At 40.1% G+C, this 22,636-nt stretch overlaps 3 protein-coding genes across 7 annotated transcripts; 1 reads left to right on the forward strand and 2 right to left on the reverse strand.

Moving 5' to 3' along the window:
* Window positions 1-707: 707 nt before the first annotated feature.
* Window positions 708-3,939, reverse strand: rpl15 (ribosomal protein L15). Of its 2 annotated transcripts, none has more exons than XM_058619879.1 (4): window positions 3,852-3,939; window positions 2,655-2,836; window positions 2,410-2,546; window positions 708-1,060 (listed from the first exon to the last, which is right to left on the reverse strand). In XM_058619879.1, exons 2-4 carry the CDS (start codon window positions 2,824-2,826, stop codon window positions 755-757), a joined length of 615 nt encoding a protein of 204 aa, XP_058475862.1. In that variant the 5' UTR covers window positions 2,827-2,836; window positions 3,852-3,939; the 3' UTR covers window positions 708-754. The 2 variants fall into 2 exon arrangements, with proteins under 2 accessions (XP_058475862.1, XP_058475863.1); XM_058619880.1 differs by lacking the exon at window positions 3,852-3,939 and adding an exon at window positions 3,742-3,764.
* Window positions 3,940-4,602: 663 nt separating this feature from the next.
* Window positions 4,603-8,203, forward strand: nkiras1 (NFKB inhibitor interacting Ras-like 1). Its single transcript, XM_058619881.1, has 4 exons — window positions 4,603-4,790; window positions 5,409-5,509; window positions 5,916-6,157; window positions 6,560-8,203. Exons 2-4 carry the CDS (start codon window positions 5,416-5,418, stop codon window positions 6,800-6,802), a joined length of 579 nt encoding a protein of 192 aa, XP_058475864.1. The 5' UTR covers window positions 4,603-4,790; window positions 5,409-5,415; the 3' UTR covers window positions 6,803-8,203.
* Window positions 8,204-9,654: 1,451 nt separating this feature from the next.
* On the reverse strand, window positions 9,655-21,579 carry LOC131447806 (ubiquitin-conjugating enzyme E2 E1-like). Of its 4 annotated transcripts, none has more exons than XM_058619875.1 (6): window positions 21,448-21,579; window positions 19,212-19,424; window positions 18,168-18,218; window positions 12,750-12,882; window positions 11,174-11,321; window positions 9,655-10,712 (listed from the first exon to the last, which is right to left on the reverse strand). In XM_058619875.1, exons 2-6 carry the CDS (start codon window positions 19,415-19,417, stop codon window positions 10,615-10,617), a joined length of 636 nt encoding a protein of 211 aa, XP_058475858.1. In that variant the 5' UTR covers window positions 19,418-19,424; window positions 21,448-21,579; the 3' UTR covers window positions 9,655-10,614. The 4 variants fall into 4 exon arrangements, with proteins under 4 accessions (XP_058475858.1, XP_058475859.1, XP_058475856.1 ...); XM_058619876.1 differs by lacking the exon at window positions 21,448-21,579 and adding an exon at window positions 20,448-20,481; XM_058619873.1 differs by lacking the exon at window positions 21,448-21,579 and adding an exon at window positions 20,398-20,463.
* Between the last annotated feature and the right edge of the window lie 1,057 nt (window positions 21,580-22,636).

Consider the following 22,636-nt stretch of genomic DNA (forward strand, 5'->3'; position numbering starts at 1 on the left):
AGCATGATTACATTAAACTGAAACATGGCACTGCAGTTCGAGTGTCTAATCCAAATGTGAATATATTAAAATCCTGATTATTTTATCTTTTATCGGGTGAATGGGCTCATTGTGGATGTTCTGCACACTAGCAGATGCATTTATGACCTGGAAACAAGCAGCAGAGCATAATAATCAAAGACCAGAGATTATAAATGGAGGTCAACTGAAATGGGTTTATCTATGGCCAATATAGATTTTTAGAAATCTGGGAATTTTGTCCATATATTTCAGATTTGATTATGATTTGTATGATAACCAGATAAAGTGTTTGTCTGCATAAACTGGACAAATCATCTGTCTCTATCATTTGATGTCTACACTGTAAAAGTATTTAATTATGTATAAAATATAGGGAGGTACAACATTTTATACATATTATAGATCTAATCCCATCTAAACCCAGATAGCCTACAAAAAAAATTTTGTAGGCTATCGACTATATCAGATATTCAGGGTCCTTATACATTTTATACCAATTAATTTGCAGAATATCTTGCACAATATTTTACCCAACTTTAATGTTTTAAGTACTTAAGTACTAAAATTAAAATAGAGCAAATTTCTGCCTTGCCTAACCAATGAATGGGTCTACCACAAGGTTTCAGAGCAGATACCATTAAAAATGTTGTCACTGTATGATCAGAATCAAACTCGGGAGTCAGAACTGTCGCCATAAAAAGGATGTTTATTTGTTTGAATGTACAGACGAGCTCTAACGATAACGATGCAGCTGCAGGGTGTTGCGTCTCTTCCAGGCAGCGCGACGGGAGCCTCCGATGGTGCCGTGGAACTTGTGGCCCTTGCCGAGGCCGCGACTCTTCTTTCCTGCCGATGTCAGGCCACGCATCTCCCTGTGCTTGTGCACGGCCTTTGTGATCCATTGCGTGTCGGGGTTGCGTCTGACGGCCTTGTGGGAGGGGTCGATCAGAATCACCTCAAAGAACTTGTAGGTGGAGTCCTCGCCCACCCAGTAGGAGTTGAGGACTCGCAGGCCTCCACAGTGACGACCAGCACGCTCCTACAAAATAAAGGCATCAGGAATGAGTTTCACTTGGATCAAACCAAAATATTTAAATAAACACAGCCTTTGATTCTGTGTTGCTATTGTATTTACTTCAAAAAGCAATTCCATGATTTTGGCAGGAAATATTCTAGTCAATAAGACTAAAGAAATCAGGCATGCGTTTGTCTGAAGACCAGTGTAAAAGCATTAAAAACAAAAAAAATTAATTCTGCTAAACAAAAAAAACCACACAACACAAAGAACCATTTGGGTTTGGTTAACTGATTAGTTGATCAAGAACAGATTCATTGATTAGGAGCACAAGTTGCAGCCCTGGTTTTTATGGTTGTATTTTTTAAATGGATCCATATTTTGTTTTTTGGTTTTTTAAATGCAGCTGTTATTTTCTCCACTCGTGGCGTTTTTTTATAACTATATATAGTTGCATTATATGTATATGCAGTTAAGTGTGTAACTGGAAACGGGTGAATGTTTAAGCATTGTTTCCCCAGGAGCCGCACAGCTAATACTTTTCTTACAAATGCTTTCTATTCTGTATCAAGTTCAACACATAATGCGTAATTGAGCATTTTATTTAATAGGTTTGCTTTAATTTGTTTTCCATAATATTTAACATTTACCCAATATACCAAAACCCATTTTTCCCATTTCCCCAACCTCAAAGCTCACTGTACCATCTGCTACAATGACTGACTCTTATTTCTTTACTAGTGAAGCAAATACTGTTTACAATGCGACATTGGCACCAATCAAAACAGACACCTGCTTTTCTAAAGAGCTGTTAAAACCCCACTATCGACCGTATCCTTGAAAATATGTTATAAATGGTTCCTGGTTCCAACTGTAAACACAAGTGTGTAAAGCACTCACTGCATCAAAGTCCATGGAGAAAAACCTGCATTTTTAGCTTATGTGGTAGGATTGTGTCACAAAAGTTTAATTTAAAATGCCAGCACGTCACCAGTGTCAAGTGAAAAATCTGACACGTTTAGGGTATATGGATCATATCAGATTTTACGACAATTTAGCCAAGACTGTAATTTCTTGCTCGTAAAATATCTGCATATCAACTGAACATCAGATTCTCTGCAAACTTTATCTTTCCCATGTGGCTCAGTCATTATGTAGCTAAAATCCAACTTTGAGCTTCAGAATTTGACCTCCATCTGCATAACCCATACTTCATACTTTTTCATACATGAGTTTCAGCGTTATTGTTTATACTGAAATCTTCAACATGCAATTCCACACCTGACAAACACATTCCAGGAGAAGACTGAACACCCAGAATCATCTATAGTTTAAATATAACACATTGCTTGTGCAGTGTGACATGGTCGTACCTCAGCAGTGGACTGCAAACTGCGGGCAAACTTGATCTGGTTAACTCCGTGGTGCACGGGTTTGCCGTAGGTCGCTCCCTTGGGCACGGGGCGTTTACGGCCTCCACGGCGCACACGGATACGGTAGATCACATAACCTGTTTGAACCAAACAAAAAACATGATGAGCAGGGCGAGGAGAGGACAACGAGATATCACATTTGTGCGGGAAAATACCACAAGGAACTGACTGAGTTCAACACTCACCCTGCTTGGCCTTGTAACCCAGTCTACGGGCCTTGTCGGGTCTGGTGGGCCTAGGAGTACGGTGGAGGCTGGAAAGCTGACGGTACTGCCAGCAGCGGACACGAAGCAGGAAGCGCATCACGTCGGACTGCTTCTTCCGCCATAACTCCTGCATATACCTATACGCTCCCATGTTGACTTATCTGTGAAAAGAATCAAATGAGAAAGATGTCAACTTGGCTCCTTGCAAAAATAATAAAGTAATAAAGAAATCTAAACAGGAAAACCAGGATCTGTTTCCAACTGAACTGGGAAAAGAGATTTAAGGCCGTGTTAAATTTCAACCAGACTGCAATATTTACAAATTTACATCAGATTTGAATCCAGTCAGAACTAACTATTAAGAGGGTTTCAGCAGCTAGAGAAAAAGATGGAATTGCATCATCTAAATCTCCACACAATCACATCACTTCCAATAAATATCACAGCAACTGGGATTTAAATGCAGACCGATGGTCACCATCAGAGTCAACTTCCTCTACAGGCAAAGCATCACTCAAATCAGACTTAATCAGTGTAACCTTATAAAAATGTATAATACAATTCAAGCTCGATTGTCGTCGTAATGACACATAATTCAGGACCAGGTCTCAGTACAAGTGGAAGAGAACAGCCGTTTTACTAGGCTGGTTAAAGGCAGCCATGTTTACACTTACAATTGATTAAATGACACGTTCATCAACGTTTGATATACTATATAAACTTCTACTACACAACAATACAATGGGAGGCACGATACATATACCACACATGTGTAAACGACGGCTAGAGCTAAAAGCTAGCACGCTAATGCAACTTGCATAGCAACTGCTCACTTTACTGCAATATTGACAGAATTTACATGCGAATAAACTGCGTGTGCCCTTTACGAAAGTGGCAAAACGCGAAAAAGTATTACGTTTATTTTTGAAAAGCGACAACACGTCAGCAAACAACCGCGGCCGGCAGCAATGGCAAGCGGAGAAACGGCAACCTGAGCGCCGTTAAAACAGGGCTATTATCTGTGTTTTTGATTGTATTTTTCAAAAAATAATTAAAAACAACTGACGTTAAATGTGTCCGCAATCAACAACCTGGCTGAAACAGACTGATGAAGACAGAAAATTGCCGATTTTAATGGATTTCGATTCGTGCAAAAGTATAGAAATACTCGCTTACATGATGGCGTACCAGCCGGAAAGAGAGAGCGTAATTTCCCAGCATGCCTTATTGAAAACGACAGTGACGCATTTCCGCTGTGGTGCTCATGGGAAATGTAGTCATTGCCAAGGAATTGGCTTGACCTTTCTTTTACACCATTTATAAAGACCTAACCCATATTTGCGTGCTTTTATAACGAGATCCACAGTTATTGTTAAATCTGTCCATAATCTGAACCTTTTGTCTGAGTTTTAGAAGCCAATCTGGTCTTGAAAATAGCAGAAATTAGATTTGTATGTATTATATTGGGACAAGACTATAATCCATTTTTTTTGTATTTATTTTTTTAACAGTGAATAATAATAAAAGCACAAGACTGATCAGGAAGGACAGGGTGGTAAACACGAGGCAGAGACTGGATCACAGTGGAGAGACAAAAACTGTGATACATGTTTTAATTTTAAGAATAATCACACAGAAAGAAACTGTACTTTTTAAAGAAAAAAACTATTGTGAATATGATTTAACACCATGCCTGAAACACCTTTGAAAACAAATCTATTCAAAACACGTACATCTTATCCAAAGGTAGGGCCTTCATTTATTATTTATTATACGTCGACAATATATCACCAAATCGATATTTACACCCTTTATAAATGGTTGGGAAAATTCAGCTACGGCCACAAGAACTTTCGTGTACATGTAATACCAACTCCAAACGGTGGGAGACAGCAGTGAACACAGCTGTGCCGCCAACAACACGAGCGAGAGCAAAAGTCACGCAAGCGCAGTGGTGCGATACGTGTTGTGCTAGCAGGACAGAATGAGTGGTGTAGCTCGGATGCTACAAACGCTATAAATATATATTTTTTTATTTAATTTTTTTCAAATTCAGATACGGATTTTTTATCTGAATGTACTGGGGAGTGTGTGTTCGCGACCGGACTGTTAACGGTGCGTTTCCTCGTGACACTGCGGCTAAGCTGTTAGCTCGCTAAGCTAGGCTAAACAACAACAATATGCTGTCATAGCCACTGCTACAGTCAGAGTTGTTTCTGTCAGTGAAATATGGCGAGTGGCTTTAACATTTAATCGCCAAGTTTGACTGTCTTTGACCAGACGTGATTTCATTGTGACTGGATAGTGGATGTAGATATTTGTAACGCCATTGTTAGGAGTACAAACTACAGTTATTACTAGTTCAGTTATTACTAGTCAGAATTACGTCTATCTTGCCATTCCTGTTTATGGGTTTTGTCATTATAGATATCTCTAATTCCAGTTCCAGATATTTCCGGTCATTTTAACTAGTCTATTTTTAATTATCTTCAATTGAAGATATCTACATTGTCTTTTTAGATATCTTACGTTTCAGATAGTTAAAATTACATTTGTAGATATTTGAATCTGGAATGTGTGACGTCATGTTGACTGAAGTGGAGATATCTGAAACTACCTCAATGACGTTTCAGTTATCTGTAGTGAATAATCCGTCTACCGGTTAAATGTTAAAAAACAGTGAAACACGGTGTAAGTGTAAATAACATGACTTCATGTGCTTGTGCACCGCAGGCTCGAGATGGGAAAAGGCTGTAAGGTTGTGGTGTGTGGACAAGCAGCCGTTGGGAAAACAGCCATTTTGGAGCAGTTGCTGTATGGAAATCACAGTGTAGGTAAGAAAACAACACAGTGAAGTGAATATTTCTAATATCAGTTGGTAATTCAGCCTAAATTTATACCAATACACTGGACACAACTATTGAAAGCGCTGTCGATAAAAAAAGAAAAAGAAAGACCGATGATTATCTAAATAAAAACACTTACATCGTCTGCCATTCACTGCTTAAGTACTGGCTTCTGTGTCCCTATGAAAATGTGTTAGATGTCTTAGATAGCCTTCATTTTATCACATAAATCACAACTAAAAGGTTGGGGAAATTCAGTGAATAAGTTTGGGGACCCAAAACAAATCTCCCATGACCCACCTGAGGGTGCCAACCCAGTGTTTGAGGTACATGGAGCATGTTTCTGGTCTTTTTTTTTGGCCATATTTACTTAAAGTGTGTTTTCCTTTTCCAGGCTCCGAGTCCAGTGAGACACAGGAAGACGTGTACGTGGCCTCGGTGGAAACCGACCGCGGTGTGAAGGAACAGCTGAGGCTCTACGACACCAAGGGCCTCAACAATGGCCAAGACCTGCCCAAGCACTACTACTCTGTGGCAGACGGCTTTGTGCTCGTCTACAGCGTCGACAGCTTGGAGTCGTTCAAGAAAGTGGATTTCCTGAAGAAGGAAATTGACAAATCCAGAGATAAAAAAGAGGTGGAAGAAGTATTTCTCTCTAGCAGAGAATATATTAATCAAGGTTACCACAGAAACTGTGTGATACTAACAAATATGCCCGGCTGTAATAACCACATGCATGTGTTATTAAGTGAAGTGTTTTGTTCAGAGTCACGGTTTTATGTTTGGGTTTGGAACTCCCTGACTGCCTTTATTCATGTTTGTCTTTTTATGTTACAAATTGCTTTTATCGTATCTGTTAAAAAAAAAAAAAAATTCCACCAAATTTTCAGCTCCAACTTGGTTTTTACGACACTTTACGACACTTTAATTAATAAATTATAATAATAAATTAAGGCTAATGTGTCGTTGTCTACCGGATTGGGTGCCTTGCCCCGTCCCGAGATTGAACCAGTGAATGTGTGTGTGTGGTGTCCTCAGGTGACAGTCGTGGTGTTGGGGAATAAAACGGACCTGCGGGAGCATCGGCAGGTCGACCAGGAGGTGGCGCAGCAGTGGGCCCGAGGAGAGAAGGTGAAGCTGTGGGAGGTGAGCGTCACGGAGCGCAACTCCCTGATCGAGCCTTTCACGCAGCTGACGAGCCGCCTCACTCAGCCACAGAGCAAATCCTCCTTCCCTCTGCCGGGACGCAAGAGCAAGGGCACGCCGTCCAACGACATGTGAAGCTCCAACCGTCCCCGTATGTTTACGCCGACGCTGTGTGTACTTTTGATTTATACACGTTCATTTTTTTTTGTTTACATGCACATCAGAATCAAGGCTGGAGTCAGAATGAGTTTGTCCCAACATAAAGAGGGCAGGAGAAATACATGTTGTAAAAACCTGTAATGTACTCTATGACGTGTTTAAAGCTGCAATATGCAACACTGTAGTTGTATGAAGTACGGACACACTAGCGCTCCCTCTCGCTGAGAACATGGCTGCCAAAAAGCCTCCTTTCCACACCAGGCGTTTCAGTTCAGCTCAGTTCAGAAAACTGGGGCGACATTTGGCGATGGAAACAAACCCATACCGAGCTGAACTGGACCACTTGGTGGAAATGGAGCCACAAACTTACCTAAAAAAAAACTCACTCTAATAATCTATCTCGGTATCTGAAGAACACATTTGTTGCTTTATCTCACAGTTAAACAGCCTTTTCCGACTGGAAACTGAACTTCTGTGTGGCTTTGAAAACCTCTCACTCTTCCCACACCAAACCCCATAGAGAAAATCAGCGATTTTACATCACAACACACAGCAGTTGTTGATCCTCTGTTGCCTCTATCAGTAAATTCAACAGTTATTTTGTGACTTCTGTCCTTCGTTCAGATTAATACAGGGACACAAACTGACCACATGGGGCAGCAGTGGACCAGCAGCTCTCATGCTACCATGGGCTAAAAACACTCTCTCTATGGAGTTTGGTGCAGAGGAGTGAGGACTTTCCAAACATCTGTTTCAGACAACAGTGACATAAAGCATTGAATGCATTCTAAAGCATCCATGTCTCAATCTGGTTGTAGCACAGGGGGCGTGTACAGTACTTGAACTAATTACTTTAAATATGTCTACTTTCTGAAGTGATTCATTTTCAAAACAGTTTTTAATTTTAGTTGAGTTTACAGGTTTTTTATTTATTTATTTTCTTCGGGAAAACCAAACCTCGGTGTCAACAACAAACCAAAACCACATCTGAAGCTTTTCTATCACCCTTAAGTGAAAGCTCTTCCACTCCAGCGAGCAGTCAAAGCCTTTTTTTCCCTTTTAAGAAAAAAAAAAAAAAAAAAAGCACTTTAGTACCAAAGACTTGACATGTTCCAAACACAGATGTTTTGGTTTGACGCGTGTTGCACTACAATGGTGAAATCAATGTTTTCCTTTTTTTTTACTTTCCTTTCTTTGTTCTGTGTTCATATGTGTGTGTGTGTTCTGAAAGAAGTTCACGAGCCAGTCTTACGTCTGTAGTCGTCCTCCATCGTACTCGCACTCATTTACAATGTATTTATGCACTTTCAGTGACTCTATGAATGGATCTAACTTTAACTGTGATCATGTGACCAACGAGAGAACATCCAATACTGACGCCGACACTCAGAGTCAGTCATTTCCAAACTTTAAGTGATAAATACCTTTTACTTTTTCAAACATTTTGCACCAAAGTCCATTGAGAAAATCAGCGATTTTAACTCACAGGGACACAGGAGCTGCTGGTCCACTGCTGCCTCGTGTGTTCAATTTGTGTCACTGATGTACTAATCAAAGTATTTTAAACACTGAAGTCACACAATAAGACACTTAAACTCACTGATGGAGGCAGCAGTGGATCAGCAGCTCCTGTGTCCCTGTGATGTAAAATCGCTGATTTTCTCTATGGACTTTGGTGCAGGAGAGTGAGCGGGATACTTCAGCTTTCACTTGAAAGGATTTAATGGGATTAAGTAAAATTAAGACATCACAGATTTACGCTGGTGTAGATTTAATGACGTGAGCTATTAATAAGCTGGTGTCCTGTTTGTGTGTTAAATCATGTAATTAATTATTAATGTTATTTCTCTCTAATCAGTTGCATGTTCAGAGTATAGATTTAGATTGATAGATTTTCTTGATCCCAAAACTGGGATATATTTAATGTTAAATTTAACATTTAACCCGTCTGTGATGAGTGAATGAATAAATTAATTATTTAGGGCTGCAACTAACGATTATTTTCACAATCAATTAATCGATTAGGTGTTTGGTCCAGAAAGAGTTTGAAACGATTTCTTTGTGATTTCGAGTGTAGAAAAGAGGAAATATTCACATTTTGGAAACTGAAAAATGTGTTTAAAAAAAAAACCCCACTGATGATTAAATCGTTGCAGCCGTAGACTGTACAATTTATTATTTTGAAAATCACAAGCATCAAAACACTGAACTTTAGGATATAGATGTTATAACATGTAATGATTACATTGATCACCGCATTAGATTATAGAGCAGTTGATAGCTTTAAATTTTAAGTGATAATTTAACTGAAATTCAACATATTCCAGTTCTAGCAAAATAAGAAACGCATCCTTCGTTCGTTCCTGTGACGGGACTCCCGTCTGTCCCCGCTCTGTCTGTGTCGCATATTCAATTTTATCGCAATAACGACGTTCACGATACTACCTTCACTGGTCATGTATGATTTCACAATGTCTGCCAGACATGAGCTGCACTCCTGTGTGTGTCCGGCCTGTAGAATCTGTAGGGCTGCTACTGTGTGTGTGTGTGTGTGTTTGTGCCTTTTTAAATAGTAGGAATCAGTGTTGAGAATAAATATTTATTTTTTAACTAATTTATTTTTGTCACTTTAATGAGCCACATTCCTTGATGTAATGAATGAGCTACGCTGTCTCCTGTGTCTTACATGTTTAAGAATAAGAATAATAATAATAATAATAATAATGTGACGTGCTGCTGATAGAGCAGAGGTTGTAGTGAGACAACGTTTCCGTGCTAACACTAAACGGTTCTGTTTTTAAATGACGCTCTGAATAAAATACAGCCTCTTCATATTAAACCATCTCAGAGTTTTATTTTGGCGGGTGGGGGGAAGCGGGGGGTTGAAATGATCAAACCGAACTCGGTCGTGTTGTTCACATGTTTACAGGGTGAAAATAAACAGCCGTTCATCGGGAACACGACGACACAAACCACAACTGACATCCAAACATCCGGTCATCCGGTCATCATCATCTCAACACGTGTAACGCACCCGTTCAGACAGCAGGGGGAGTGAGAGTTTACAGTGACGGGGTTCGGAATCATGTTGCGACACATTTCATCAAGCACTCAAGTATTAAAGGGTTAGTTCAGGTTGTTTTTTTGAAGTGTGTTTGTATGAGGTGCTGTCAATTTGTAAACCACACGCTCTCCCACACTAAACCCCATAGAGAAAATCTGTGATTTTAACGTCACAGAGACACAGGAGCTTTTGATCCACTGCTGCCTCCATCAGTGAGTTCAAATGTGTTATTTTGGGACTCTGGTGTTTGAAATCCTTTGTTCTGATTTACTACAGTGACACAAACTGACCACACGAGGCAGCAGTGGACCAGCCCTGTGCCTCCATGGGCTAAAAACGCTGGTTTCCTCTATGGACTTTGGTGTGGCAGAGTAAAAATGTCAGAAAATGCCATCTAAGGATTTGTCTTGTGCGTCCACGGTCGGCGCTGACTGTCTGTACCTCATACAATCGCACTTCAAAAACAAAACCTGAACTTTCACTTTAATGTTGATCCTTCAAGCACGAGCTTAAAAACAACAATAGAAGAAAAAAAAAAACTCAAAACACATCAGGTGTGATTATAGTTGGGCCAAAGGTAACAAAGAGAGAGAGAGAGAGGAGATAAGACTTCAATTCTGAGATTAAAAAAAAACAAAAACAAAAAAAACACACACACCCCCCACCCCGAGTTCACACCTCCACATCTATCTCCACCACATCCCACCAGGGGTCGCTGTTGTGATTATGTGGCGTAGCGTTTGGTCCACTGTTTGGCTATCCTGTCGTGTTCGGGTCTGTTTGTTGTGTACTGTGTGGCGATGCTTCCTACCAGAGGGTCCGCTGTAAACAAACAAAACAAGCAACACTCTTTTTTAAAAGAATTTCACTTAGAAACATGTTATGGAGCCAGAAAAATTTAAATAAAAGATACAACTTGTGACTTTAATTTAATTTATCTGAGAACAATATATTTAGCAGATTCAGTGGCTCTAATCAGGAGTTTGTGTGTGTGTGTGTGTTCTTCTATTTGATATCTTTTCTGGGATAAATACTGACTTTGCCAGGACCAGTAGTCCTCATGGAGACCAAAACCTGGTCCTAGTGAGGTAGTACCTAATTTCTGAGGAACTGGTTTAGAGCCAAGGTTTGACTTGGGGTGAGGTTAAGGTTCGAGATAAGGCTTCATTTAGGCTGGATGTGTGTGTGTGCGTGTGTGCGTGCGTGCGTGCGTGCGTGCGTGCGTGCGTGCGTGCGTGCGTGCGTGCGAGAGTGTGTGTGTGTGTGTGGGTGTGTGTTCTCACCAGGGTTGCAGTCGGTCAGCAGGGAGCAGATGGACAGCAGGACCTTGGAGATGGTGAGGGCAGGACTCCAGTTGTCCTTCAGGATGTCCAGACAGATCACGCCCTGACTGTTGATGTTACAGTGGTAGATCCTCGTGCGGAACGTCACCTGGACACACACACACACACACATCCATCAACTACAGATCTCTTACAAACTTCACTACAGACATTTTCAGACACTTTGTGCAGTAGTGTTGTGTAACTGTGACTGTTTCAGGAGACGTCTGCAGGGTTTGCATTCATCCCTTCATCCGTATTCCATCACAGAAGCCGTACAGAATGACAAGAATCAAGCCAAAATACAGAGTAACATCATACATTTTTTTCTTAAAAAGTCCCTATTCACCCTTTTCATTTAAAGGAGAATGTTTGAAAATGCGAAAAAGGAAATTCCTACATTTTTTGAATGAAATTTGGTTGTGACAACTCCTTCACAGGTCGCGAGCTGCTGATTTCATTAGGTTGTGTGCCCTCTAGTGGCACACATGAACATGACCGCTGCCTGCTGACATACAGTACACACAAACTTTATCACCATTAATGTCAGTGTGTGCAGTAAGAACTGCGATAAACTTAGATTGCTCGTTTTATTTTTGTTTGGATAAGAACAAACCGTAACAGTAGATACTAGTTTTTGTTTTGATTTTCTAGTTTCTACACTTTTATATCTACTTTTACTTTTTTTATCCGAGTCTCTTGCTGTTCAAATGCAACAAATAAAAATCTAAAATAAAATGACTAAAAGGTTTAGACTGAAGCTACAATCCTGTCTAACACCTCCACATAAATGTCACCATATTTTACAGTTCTAAAAAACTTTTTTTTAGCATATATTAATCCTCATGACAACATAATCCTCCATAAACACATTTATTTTGAAATGATGTAAAGCATCATCATAAATATTATTATTGCGATGTCTCAGGTAATTTTGATTTTAAGACCCTTTAAGCTTTAAGCTCATATTTGCTCTGTCTACAAACAGATTTAGAATATTTTATGGTAAAATAAATTATGGACTTTTAACATTATTTCAACAACCAATTTTTATTATTTATTAATAATCAAGACATTCTAATGTCTGTAATTGAAAAAACCTGATTTTGTAACAGAAATGACAAATTGAACGATATAAAATATATAATGCATGTTAGGATCTGTTAAATGAGACATTTCTGTTATGATTTATGATTATATATTACTTATCTAGTGTTACCAAACTATTTTTTTTGTTAATTGTCTCATTTATAAATCGCTTAAACAACAATTTTTGTTATATTATAATATTTATTTATCATGTGATCAGTTAGTTAGCGTTGTTGTACGTTTAAAAAGTGACATGATTTTTGACTTTATTATAAGGTTAAAAAAATGTTTGAATGTTTTAATACTCGACAACTGACTTTAGGCTTTGAAGGAAACAATAAAAACTAGGAGAGGGTTGTTTGTCCAGGAAATATGTTAAGCACTACTACTAATACTAACACGAGTACTAGTAGTGCTCCACAGCTAGTTAGAATAAGTGATGTTTGACCTTGGGTGGTTTGAAGGGGTAATCTGGTGTGAAGGCGATGTCCAGGAAAAACACTCCTCCCTCGTACACGGAGCCTGGAGGACCTAAGATGGTCGACCTCCACTCGTAGATGTTGTCTCCTTTGGGACCAGCGCTGTGGGGACAAGGACGGACACGCACAGGACACATTTACTCTGAATAATCAATTTACAGATCATTAATCCACTAAAAACTGAAACGCCAACAAATTCATCTTAGAACTTAACGCAGAGCAAACGGAGGCCATCAAAGCCCAGAGGTTACGTACTACAGCTTTACATTCTGGTGATGTTCTTGCTCCTTCACCTTGGAGCAGATGTTTGCCGACACACACACACACACACACACACACACACACACACACACACACACAGCAGCTGTGGAAAGTGATGGCGACTATAATTTACCTCGTACTTCACCGTGCAGCGCACTTTTCATGATATTCACACAATAAATGACATTGAAGGTCAAAAAGGACAACGTGTTAGTGTGAACACGAGGACTGACCTGAGGCCAAGAGTGTAACACAACACACATACACACAGTAACAAACACACAGTAATACACATACAGTAACACACACGCACGCACACACACACTCACACACTCACAGGAACACACAAATACCACACGTCCCTCAGAGGAATGCACTTCATTAACAGAGAGTTAACAGGATTCCTGCAGGGAGACACTGACCCTGGAGGGGAATCACAATCACAATCACAACAACAACAACATGACATGATAGATGTGGTTTCATCAACCAGACTAAGACACACACACACACACAAGATGGGGCTTCCTCCCCGCCTGCCACTGAGACACACACACACACACATTCGTTTTTATAGGACAAGGGCTGAACGATTATTTTGCCAGGAACTGCTACTGCGATCTCATTTTCATTCGAAAAACATATTTAAAAATGATAACCGTGTGATATTTGTGCAGATCTGTGAGAGACAAACATGTCCCCTTCAGTCTGAGGAATAAGATGTGTAAAGACCAAGACAATAATTCATCTAAAATGATATGTTGACATATTTTGGCAATTGTTCACCCCTCGTGAGGACACATCACTGACATCATGCATCCCCTCGCCTCTTACCCTAACTATCACAACAAAGTGTCTCACCTTAACTCTTACCCTAACTTAACCCTTAACCTAACCCCAGCACAAACCCAATTCAAACCCTCACCCTAAAACCAGGTCTTAACCCTGAAAAAGTCCTTTAAAGTTGCAGGGGCCCAGACAAAATGTCCCCACAAAAATATAAATACAAGCACACACACACACACACACACACACACAAAGGCCACCCAGTGCTGTGTGAGTCAGTAATATTGTCATTTTGACAACTCAAATCTTAGTCCTAAACTTAACCACATCCTCAGAAATGAGGTTCTTCCTCATTAGGACCAGGTTTTGGTCTCTGTGGTTGATTGATTTGGCGATATATCGCTGTCCTTCCTTGTAATGCGATAATTGAGACGCCCAGGGCAAATACCGATATTTTAATTAACAAATTAAGTTAGTCCCTGCCAGTTTCACACATATACACATACCGTTTTTGGTCTGTATTACATGATCTTAAAAAAAACCACACTTAATATTATAACCTTTCATTATAACACCTGCTTTATGTCTTTGGCTTTTTTTTAATGTTAGAAACGGTGAAATTGACAATAAATATGGTCAAATTCTGCTACCACACATAGTTTTAAATCAACACATATATATAATATTTAATATACAATATTTAGTGAATTTCACCAATTTATTCAATATGTTGCAATAAATGTGACGATCATCAATGCAACAGCCTTTAAAAGCAGCAAAATAACAAATAAACAAAAGTAATATATGAATATAGTGCCCGGGCGTATTGACAAGGTCAGTGTTTATGCCAGAAAAGGTCCTTAAGAGGTAACAAATACAAGTACACACACACACACATACACACTGCTGACATTTTAGCTGCTTCACTTTTTTCCAGGCCTTTAACCTTTGAGAGAGACACACTGTGGTTTATCCTCCTGCAGCACTGCAGAGGAGAGGAGACGCTGACTAAGTTCATACACTTCATCTGCAGCGCACACACACACACACACACACACACACACACACAGTATGTACACGTTAAAGGGGCAGTTCAGTTTATTTTTGTATGGAGGCACCAAGAACGTCTGAGCTCCGTTTACCAGCCACACACACACACACACACACACACACACACACACACACACACACACACACACACACACTCTCTCTTACTGGCAGCAGGGACGCCAGCGGAAACAACATCAACAAAGCTGATGTAATAAAAATCCACACATTAACAACGTGTGTCTCACTTCATCTCAAACTGGAGTTTCTTTTGTTTCTGTAAACCTCTCACTCCACAGCACCAAAGTCCATAGAGAAAAGCAGTGATTTTCTGGATGTATTGATCCACTGCTGCTTCCATCATTAAGTTCAACTGTTATTATGTCACCACGGGGTTTTAAAACTCTTCATTCAGACTTTTCTTCGTGACACACATGTGTAACAAACACTGCAGCTCCTGTGTCCCTGTGAGCTTGTTGCAGGAGAGGAAGCGGTTTACCAACTTCCAAGTTTTTCTGTTTGACAGCAAGATAAAACTACAAGTATATGTTTTAGGACATAATATTATTATTATTATTATTATTATTATTATTAACATCATTATTATTAGGACTAGTCTTATTCCTATTGCCAGTTCCAATAGAATTGTGTAAAAAGGCGATTACATGTGCGCCTTCTTCGTTCTGGAACAAACTAAACTGTTTGAAACTGAAGGATCTGATTATATTGGACACTTTTTAAGTGGTTTTAAATTAAACAGAGGCAGAAACATCTGGCTGTCTCTGTTTTGCCTCAATGCCCTTTCATTGATTTTATGGGGAAAAATTAAGGATTATACATTTTTATACTGCACTTTGTATATTCCAAGTAGATTAGTATGTATAATTGCATCCTTTTATGTATGCTGTATGAATGAATTGGTTGCATCTCGGGTTGCAATTAACAATTATTTTCATAGTTTATTAATTCTTGATTAATCCAGCACTTGTTTGGTCCATAAAAATGTTGGAAATGATGTTCTCAAAGGATTTATTTGTTACATGGAGCGAAGAAATCATATAATATACACATCCATGAAGCTGAAAAATCATAAGTATGGACTTTAAATCACTTGATAAAACCTCAAACGATGACTTTAACACATACAGAAGAAAGAAAACACCGCACAGATATGACTTCATATTGATTTCTTGGCAAAAGTGTGACTTGACATCAGTCGGTGTAAAAGGCCTAACTAATGATGATGACACAGATCAAAATAATCTGTTCTCTGTGCACATTATCGTCATTATCTCTCATCTGAAAATAAATCCATTTTCTACATCTCAACACACACACACACACACACACACACACACACACACACACACACACACACACACACACACACACACACACACACACACACACACACACACACACACACACACACACACACACACACACACACACACACACACACAGAGAGAGAGCTTCATTTTCAATCATCACTACCTGCTTACAACTCCACTGTAATGACAGGGAGAATCACTGTAATAAGCCCGACTGAGACAACATAATGACTCCACTTTACTCGAGTGCCAAGACAAAGACCAAGCCCGCCTCCACGATACAATGCCATCCAATAATGAGGCTGAAAATGTTCTGTCAGCGCCGCACGAGAACTGAACAATCCATAGCATTTAACGCAAATACTCCTGCACCTCTGCAACCAAGACTGATGACACGCTAACAGTGTGTGAGTGATAAATCACTCATTTTCCAGGGGAAAAACTTTTTTTTTGCGATGTTCACTTTTATTTGACTTGCAGCACGCTCTGGTATCTGGACAAGTGATTGTCCGTGGGATCTGGGTCAGAGTCAGTCTTTGTCACTTTCTTTGGTGACACAGAGATTTGGGGAATTTTCATTTCCCAGGCGTCACGGAATCTCACATCAACGTTTGTCCTCGTCTACGTACATCAAGCAACGCAGGGCACGAAACAGTAGGTGGCGTCGTAACAAACAACTTTTACATAAATATCAACTTAACCCTTTCACACCTAAGCCTCAAAATGTCTTTTGTCTTATTTTAACTATAAAAGGGTCAGAAAATGTAAGTGATTTTGCAATATCTGGCAGTTACTTACAATTTACTGAGAAAACCAAAAGTTTTAATTGTCTAATTGAGCATGAACACCAGATTTTGCATGTTAAATTTGTAATTTGAACAGTATAAAACATTTAACATAACATTTTGTTTGAGTTTTTGTATCAATGTCCAAAAAGCAGGTTGAAAAATTGAAACTACTGTATGTACGGGTGTTTTTTCCAATTCTTTCCTCTCTGGTGACAAAGACGCTGATTCTGCGGCTTCCTGCGACAGCGCGAGTAAATCTACCGTAATAACCACATGTTGTATTTGACTCGCAACTTCTCCGACAGCACGAACCGTCGCACAATTACGGTAACGCAAAGGGTCGTCGGTGGTGAAAGTTTGACTTCTTTATTGCACAAAATTCTAAATCTTTCAAGGACCCTGCGCAGAGTAATGGAACGCCATTATTCTGCTGTACCTGTAGCCGACATACGAGATAAAAGGGAACTTCTACTTCCATTTACTACCCAACTAATACTGAAAACAGAGGAGAGGAACTTGTTCAAACTTCCATTTGTGCAGCAGCGGCTTTCAGTTGTTTGTGAAGTAAGAGCACAGAGAACCGAGCAGCCACTTCCTCTCCAGGGAGGAAGCTTTTTATAGATATGAAGAAGCTGTTGAGAAAACCTCAGAAGTCTCGAACACACAGGCTGCTAACACACTGCAGAGGTGTGTGTGTGTGCGTGTGTGTGTGTGTGTGAGAGAGAGACCACTGCTCACATCAGCAGTGAACACAACAAACAACAGCATCAACAGTGAGGGAAGCCGAGTCCACTCACATACACACACGCACACAAAATCAGCTGACCAGGTCTTTAACGGTCATCATCAAAAAAAAAAAAATCAACAAAACATCATTAAGTGTTTTCCAAATGGTTTAAGTGAAACACATTTAGGAAAAAGAATCTGTCCAACCCTGTTTGGAACTAATTACACTACTATACTCGGCCTGGAATGTCAGGAATCTGAGTGACACCCAGGGAGAACGTCTTCACAGCAGATCTAAAAACACAGGACGCCCGGGACGCCGCGTCAACAAGTCAGCGTTAGGCAGTCACTCGTTCCTCTGAACCCACGAATCATTTCAAAACACATTAACCAACAAGCCAAACATCGGCGATCCAGATGTAGTGATGCTGCACACTGGTTGACTGACCTGCAGTTTGGAGGTGGGTCCAGCGTGATGTCGGCCAGTTCCTTCTGAATTCTGCAAAGGCAAAAGAAAAGGAAAATAAGAAAAGAGAGCGTGAATCAGGACGGAGGCGCTGATCAAACTCGGGGATTCATGACTCGTCTAAGCTGCTGGAAAAATGAAAGAAAACCTTCATGGAATTCAAAATGTAAAACCTATTCACAGAGGGAAACAAGTCTGTCTTTGTTTCCAGCTGTTGGAGGATGTTGATACACAGTCGTCGTCATCATCATCATCATGGGAATATAAAGGGGAAAATCAGCCTTCGACATACAAGACTCAATCTCAGTGAGAACGTGGCTGCCAGCTGGGACAAAACAGGAAACTGATTTGAGCCATTTAATAAAAGACACACCTGACAAAATCTACACCAGTTTGAGTCAATGACATCTTAAGAATTATGCTTGTTGCTTTATCTCACTGGGAAACCACCTTTTGTGACCAGAAAATTAAGTTTGTAAACCTGAACACTCTCCCTCACCAAACCTCATAGTGAAAATCAGCATTTTCACCACACAACATACTAGTGAACCGCTGCCACGTTTGTTAGGTTTGTGTCATTAATGTAAGTCACAAAATAACACATTTTTAACTGATGGACCTTAACTGATGGAAACAGCAGTGGCTCAACAACTCTCACGTGCTGTGAGGCAAACATGTTCATTTTCTCTATGGGATTTGGTGTGGGACGTAAGCGGTTAACAGAGGGACACACACACACAAAAAAGCTGTTTTCAGCCAGAAAATACAGTCTAATGACGAGTTAATCCTAATGTACTGGAGACTTAAACTGGCATAGGAAGAAGAGTCGGGCCGTGCCAGACCCTGGTTCGTTCCTTAGTTCACATCTGAGTCCTCAGACCCACATGTACCACATCAGACAACACAGACAACAACACCAGTGTGAACGCACCCTAAAACAGCTGTGAGCCTCTCGACCAGAGCGGTGTATGAATATGAAGAGGTGTAGGTGAGTGAAACTTGACCATGATTCCTGTCATCAGTCACCTTTTAGCACTGGTGGTGAGCAGTTTGGACGTTTTGCTCATGCTGGCTTTGCTTTCTCGTTTCTTTGGGGGAGATGTTGCTTCCTGCTGATGCTGCTGCTGATGTTGTTGCTGTTGTTGCTGCTGCTGCTGCTGATGTTGTTGTTGGTGAGTTGAAGATGAAGAGGATGAAGAGCTAGTGCTGGCACGGGAATCTTCATCCGACATACCGAGCCTGAGGAACAAGGACACATGATTTAAGAGATTTAGGGTGCAAAGGTCACGTGTATTAGTGAACAGAGTAAAACAGCAGTTACTCACTAAAAGCAGCAAAAAACGACAGGTTATCTGGCATGAATGTTGCCCGATTATACACCGAATATAACAGACACTTCCTGGACAAAACCACGTCACGTTATCATGAATACACACTGTTATCACCAAGCAAACACAAGTTAAGCGTTTTCTTAATGGACCCTTGCGTTGAGTTTTCTTCAACTGTAACAGCCCTTTACACTGCAACCGTGCACCCCAGACTCCATAGACATTTCCGTCGTTTTAACTACCAGGCCCGTGCTGGATGTTGACCCGCGTCCGTCAGCGTGAAGGTGCCCAAGAGTGACTGTCACACGGGATATTTCGCGCTCATCGGCGAACATTTCTCTCCTCCTTAACGCTCACTTCTGACCCCGGCTCGTGTTTGCACTCAGCCGTGTATTTTTAGCTCCGTCGGGCTGCGACAAAGGAAACGATCCGGTTAAAGAGTCCGGCTGATGTGGCCTAGCTCTGCCCGACACTGCGGAGCGGAGACGGGACCACAAGACACGACACGAGGCGCCTGCTACAGACCGAACCGAGTCGGGGGGAAAGGACGTGCGTGGGCGATGTCGCAGTTGTAGCAGGGGACCCCCAACACTCCGCCTGAGCAGCCTCCGACAGAGGAACCAAACTTTGAGGCGAAGAAGTGAAGGAGCGAGCGGCAGCAACAGCAGCGGAGGTGTCCCCATTACTGCGTCAAAACCCGGGATAAACACCCAGCTCACGCAGCGACACCACACGCCTCCATTTAAAGGCTTAGCTCGCGTTTTTTAAAGCCATGTCCGTCGACACGCAGCTGATGTGAGAGGATGGACCGAGTCGTCCACGCTCCACTCACGGTGACACGGCTTCACCTGTAGTTTCCCACTGAAAAACACGCAACACATCACCTGTTCAAACACGAGACGAGGCTCCAACACAAACATATCCTTATAGATACCTTTCTTTGTGTGTGTGTGTGTATTTTAGCCTCCGCCGCCTGGACGCACCAGTGTGAAAACACCTGCAATGGAGACGAATGGCACTTCCGGTCAATGTTTTAAAAATAAAAGCACAGGCATACAGCGAGGGGAAACGTCCATTATCTGAACATGAGGACTAAACTAAAATATACAGCTCCAGTGTGACAGAATTATCGATACCTTATGATGACACAGCAGATCACAACAAACAGAAAAGGCCATGGAAGCGTGTCTTGAGTAAAACTGTGAGTTCACACCACATTCATCACATCTAACGCGCTAAGAGATCATTTGAAACGTGAAAACACTGAGGTAAAAACACTTTAACATGAAAATATTTAAATGAGAAAACATGTGTGTCGTGAAAGCATGTGTGGCGTGAAAACAAATTTGATGTGAAAACACTTTAACGTGAAAACAAATTTGATGTGAAAACACTTTAAAGTGAAGACTTTAACATAAAAAAAACTTTAACGTGATGAAAAATGTTCCAGTGTAAAGAAAAAAAGCATAAGCGATATTAGCATACAATCTGCTCATACTAAATAAATTAATTTTAATAAACCAATTGAAATTACAAATATTAAATAACTATTATATCATTTACTTATTCAAATGTAACGAGACAAAACTCCTCATATATATATATATATATATATATATATATATATATATATATATATATATATATATATATATATATATATATATATATATATATATATTATCACAAATATTGGAGGAGCTCAGTTTTTGTTGTCAGGTTGTGAAGTTGAAGTTTAGCGCTTTTATTTTGTTGGGTCCAGTCGTCAACTTCCGGGACTCTCTCAAACTATGGACAGGATCTTTATTATTTTCCTGCTGGACGCGTGCCTGTCCTCGCCGGAAGTGTTGGTCCAGCAGCAGACAGAAGTCCTGACATGACAGACGTCAGTGTCTTTAAAACTTGAACCCAAAAAAAGACAACAATAGACTTACCTTTAAAGGGCTAGTTCAGGGTTGTTGTTTTTGACACTAATGGTGCATTCAATTTCCACATTTTTATTTGCATGTTTTAATTTACATGCAGAATATACATTATGGTCAGGACCGGCCCAAGCCTTTATGGGGCTCTAAGGTGAATTAGATTTTTGGGGCCCTTCATCAACAACATTAAAGCAGTTGTAAGGGAATTCTGCACTGATACTGACTTTAATCTTAAATGGCTTTAAAGATCAGAACAATGGACATGTGTGTTGATTTTTCACTTCGCATTTAACATGGCAGAATACGAAAGAGGTGAATATGGAGTCATCCGACTAAAAACAACAATTTAAGTGTTATAAAAAATAAACAGCTATGTTATTTTAGCATTAAATATTAAAAATAAAAAAATAACACACTACATTGAAACAGTGAAATAATGGAGTAAACCATCACCTTGTTAATTCACAAATAAGTGCAAATGCACGATAAGACGGCGTTGAATAAAATAAACAAATATTACCTTTTTTAGAACTGTGACAAGATAACAAAAAGATTTAATTAAAAATACATTATGTGAAGAAAAAGACTCACTGTTATTATCATCGCAAACAAACAATAAAATAAAATAAAACAATAAGATAATGAAATGCTCTCAGGGGGCCCTAAGCAGGCGTTTAGTTTAACGAGGGTTTTTATTGTTTGTTTTATTCTTTTTTCGTTTTGAATATATCCTGTCTGTATTTTAAAATGCACTCACTTTAATTCACTGCCACTAATGAACACACTGTTGTCAAACACGGACTGTTTGTGTCGTTATCGACACTGATAATAACAGCATGTTTCACTCTGACTGAACCTGCACGTTCATCTCTGATGTCTCACTGCTGGTCCATCCTGTCTTATTGCAGTGTGAACGAGGACAGGAAAGGTCCTCCTCCTCTTCCTCCTCCTCTTCCTCTTCCTCGTCCTCCTCTTGTGTGTCGACCATAATTAAGTGTGTCACTTTTGCTCCACTTGGAAACACTGCAGAGAACAGAGACGGCGCAGGTTATTTACCTTCTTTAGTGTCTGTTGTTGTTGTTGTATGATGAAATAAGAAGACGGAGTACAGCGACAAAAGTCTCTCCTTGTTTTCATGTTCACTGATTCATATCCATAATCTGTTTACATAACAACCTGCGGGCACAAAGATGTTTTGTGG

This window comes from Solea solea, chromosome 20 (assembly GCF_958295425.1).
Source record: "Solea solea chromosome 20, fSolSol10.1, whole genome shotgun sequence".
NCBI lineage: Eukaryota > Metazoa > Chordata > Actinopteri > Pleuronectiformes > Soleidae > Solea > Solea solea.

Bases quoted from the DNA above. Each gene is read 5' to 3' on its own strand.
- rpl15 (XM_058619879.1), bottom strand. From the start codon at position 2,826: ATGGGAGCGTATAGGTATATGCAGGAGTTATGGCGGAAGAAGCAGTCC. The intron at 2,547-2,654 runs GTGAGTGTTGAA...TGGTTCAAACAG, and splicing joins GGGTTACAAGGCCAAGCAGG to GTTATGTGATCTACCGTATC. The intron at 1,061-2,409 runs GTACGACCATGT...TTTATTTTGTAG, and splicing joins GTTTGCAGTCCACTGCTGAG to GAGCGTGCTGGTCGTCACTG.
- nkiras1 (XM_058619881.1), top strand. From the start codon at position 5,416: ATGGGAAAAGGCTGTAAGGTTGTGGTGTGTGGACAAGCAGCCGTTGGG. The intron at 5,510-5,915 runs GTAAGAAAACAA...TTCCTTTTCCAG, and splicing joins GTATGGAAATCACAGTGTAG to GCTCCGAGTCCAGTGAGACA. The intron at 6,158-6,559 runs GTGGAAGAAGTA...TGGTGTCCTCAG, and splicing joins AATCCAGAGATAAAAAAGAG to GTGACAGTCGTGGTGTTGGG.
- LOC131447806 (XM_058619875.1), bottom strand. From the start codon at position 19,417: ATGTCGGATGAAGATTCCCGTGCCAGCACTAGCTCTTCATCCTCTTCA. The intron at 12,883-18,167 runs GTCAGTCAACCA...TTGTCCCCACAG, and splicing joins GACCCACCTCCAAACTGCAG to CGCTGGTCCCAAAGGAGACA. The intron at 10,713-11,173 runs GTGAGAACACAC...GTTTGTTTACAG, and splicing joins GCTGACCGACTGCAACCCTG to CGGACCCTCTGGTAGGAAGC.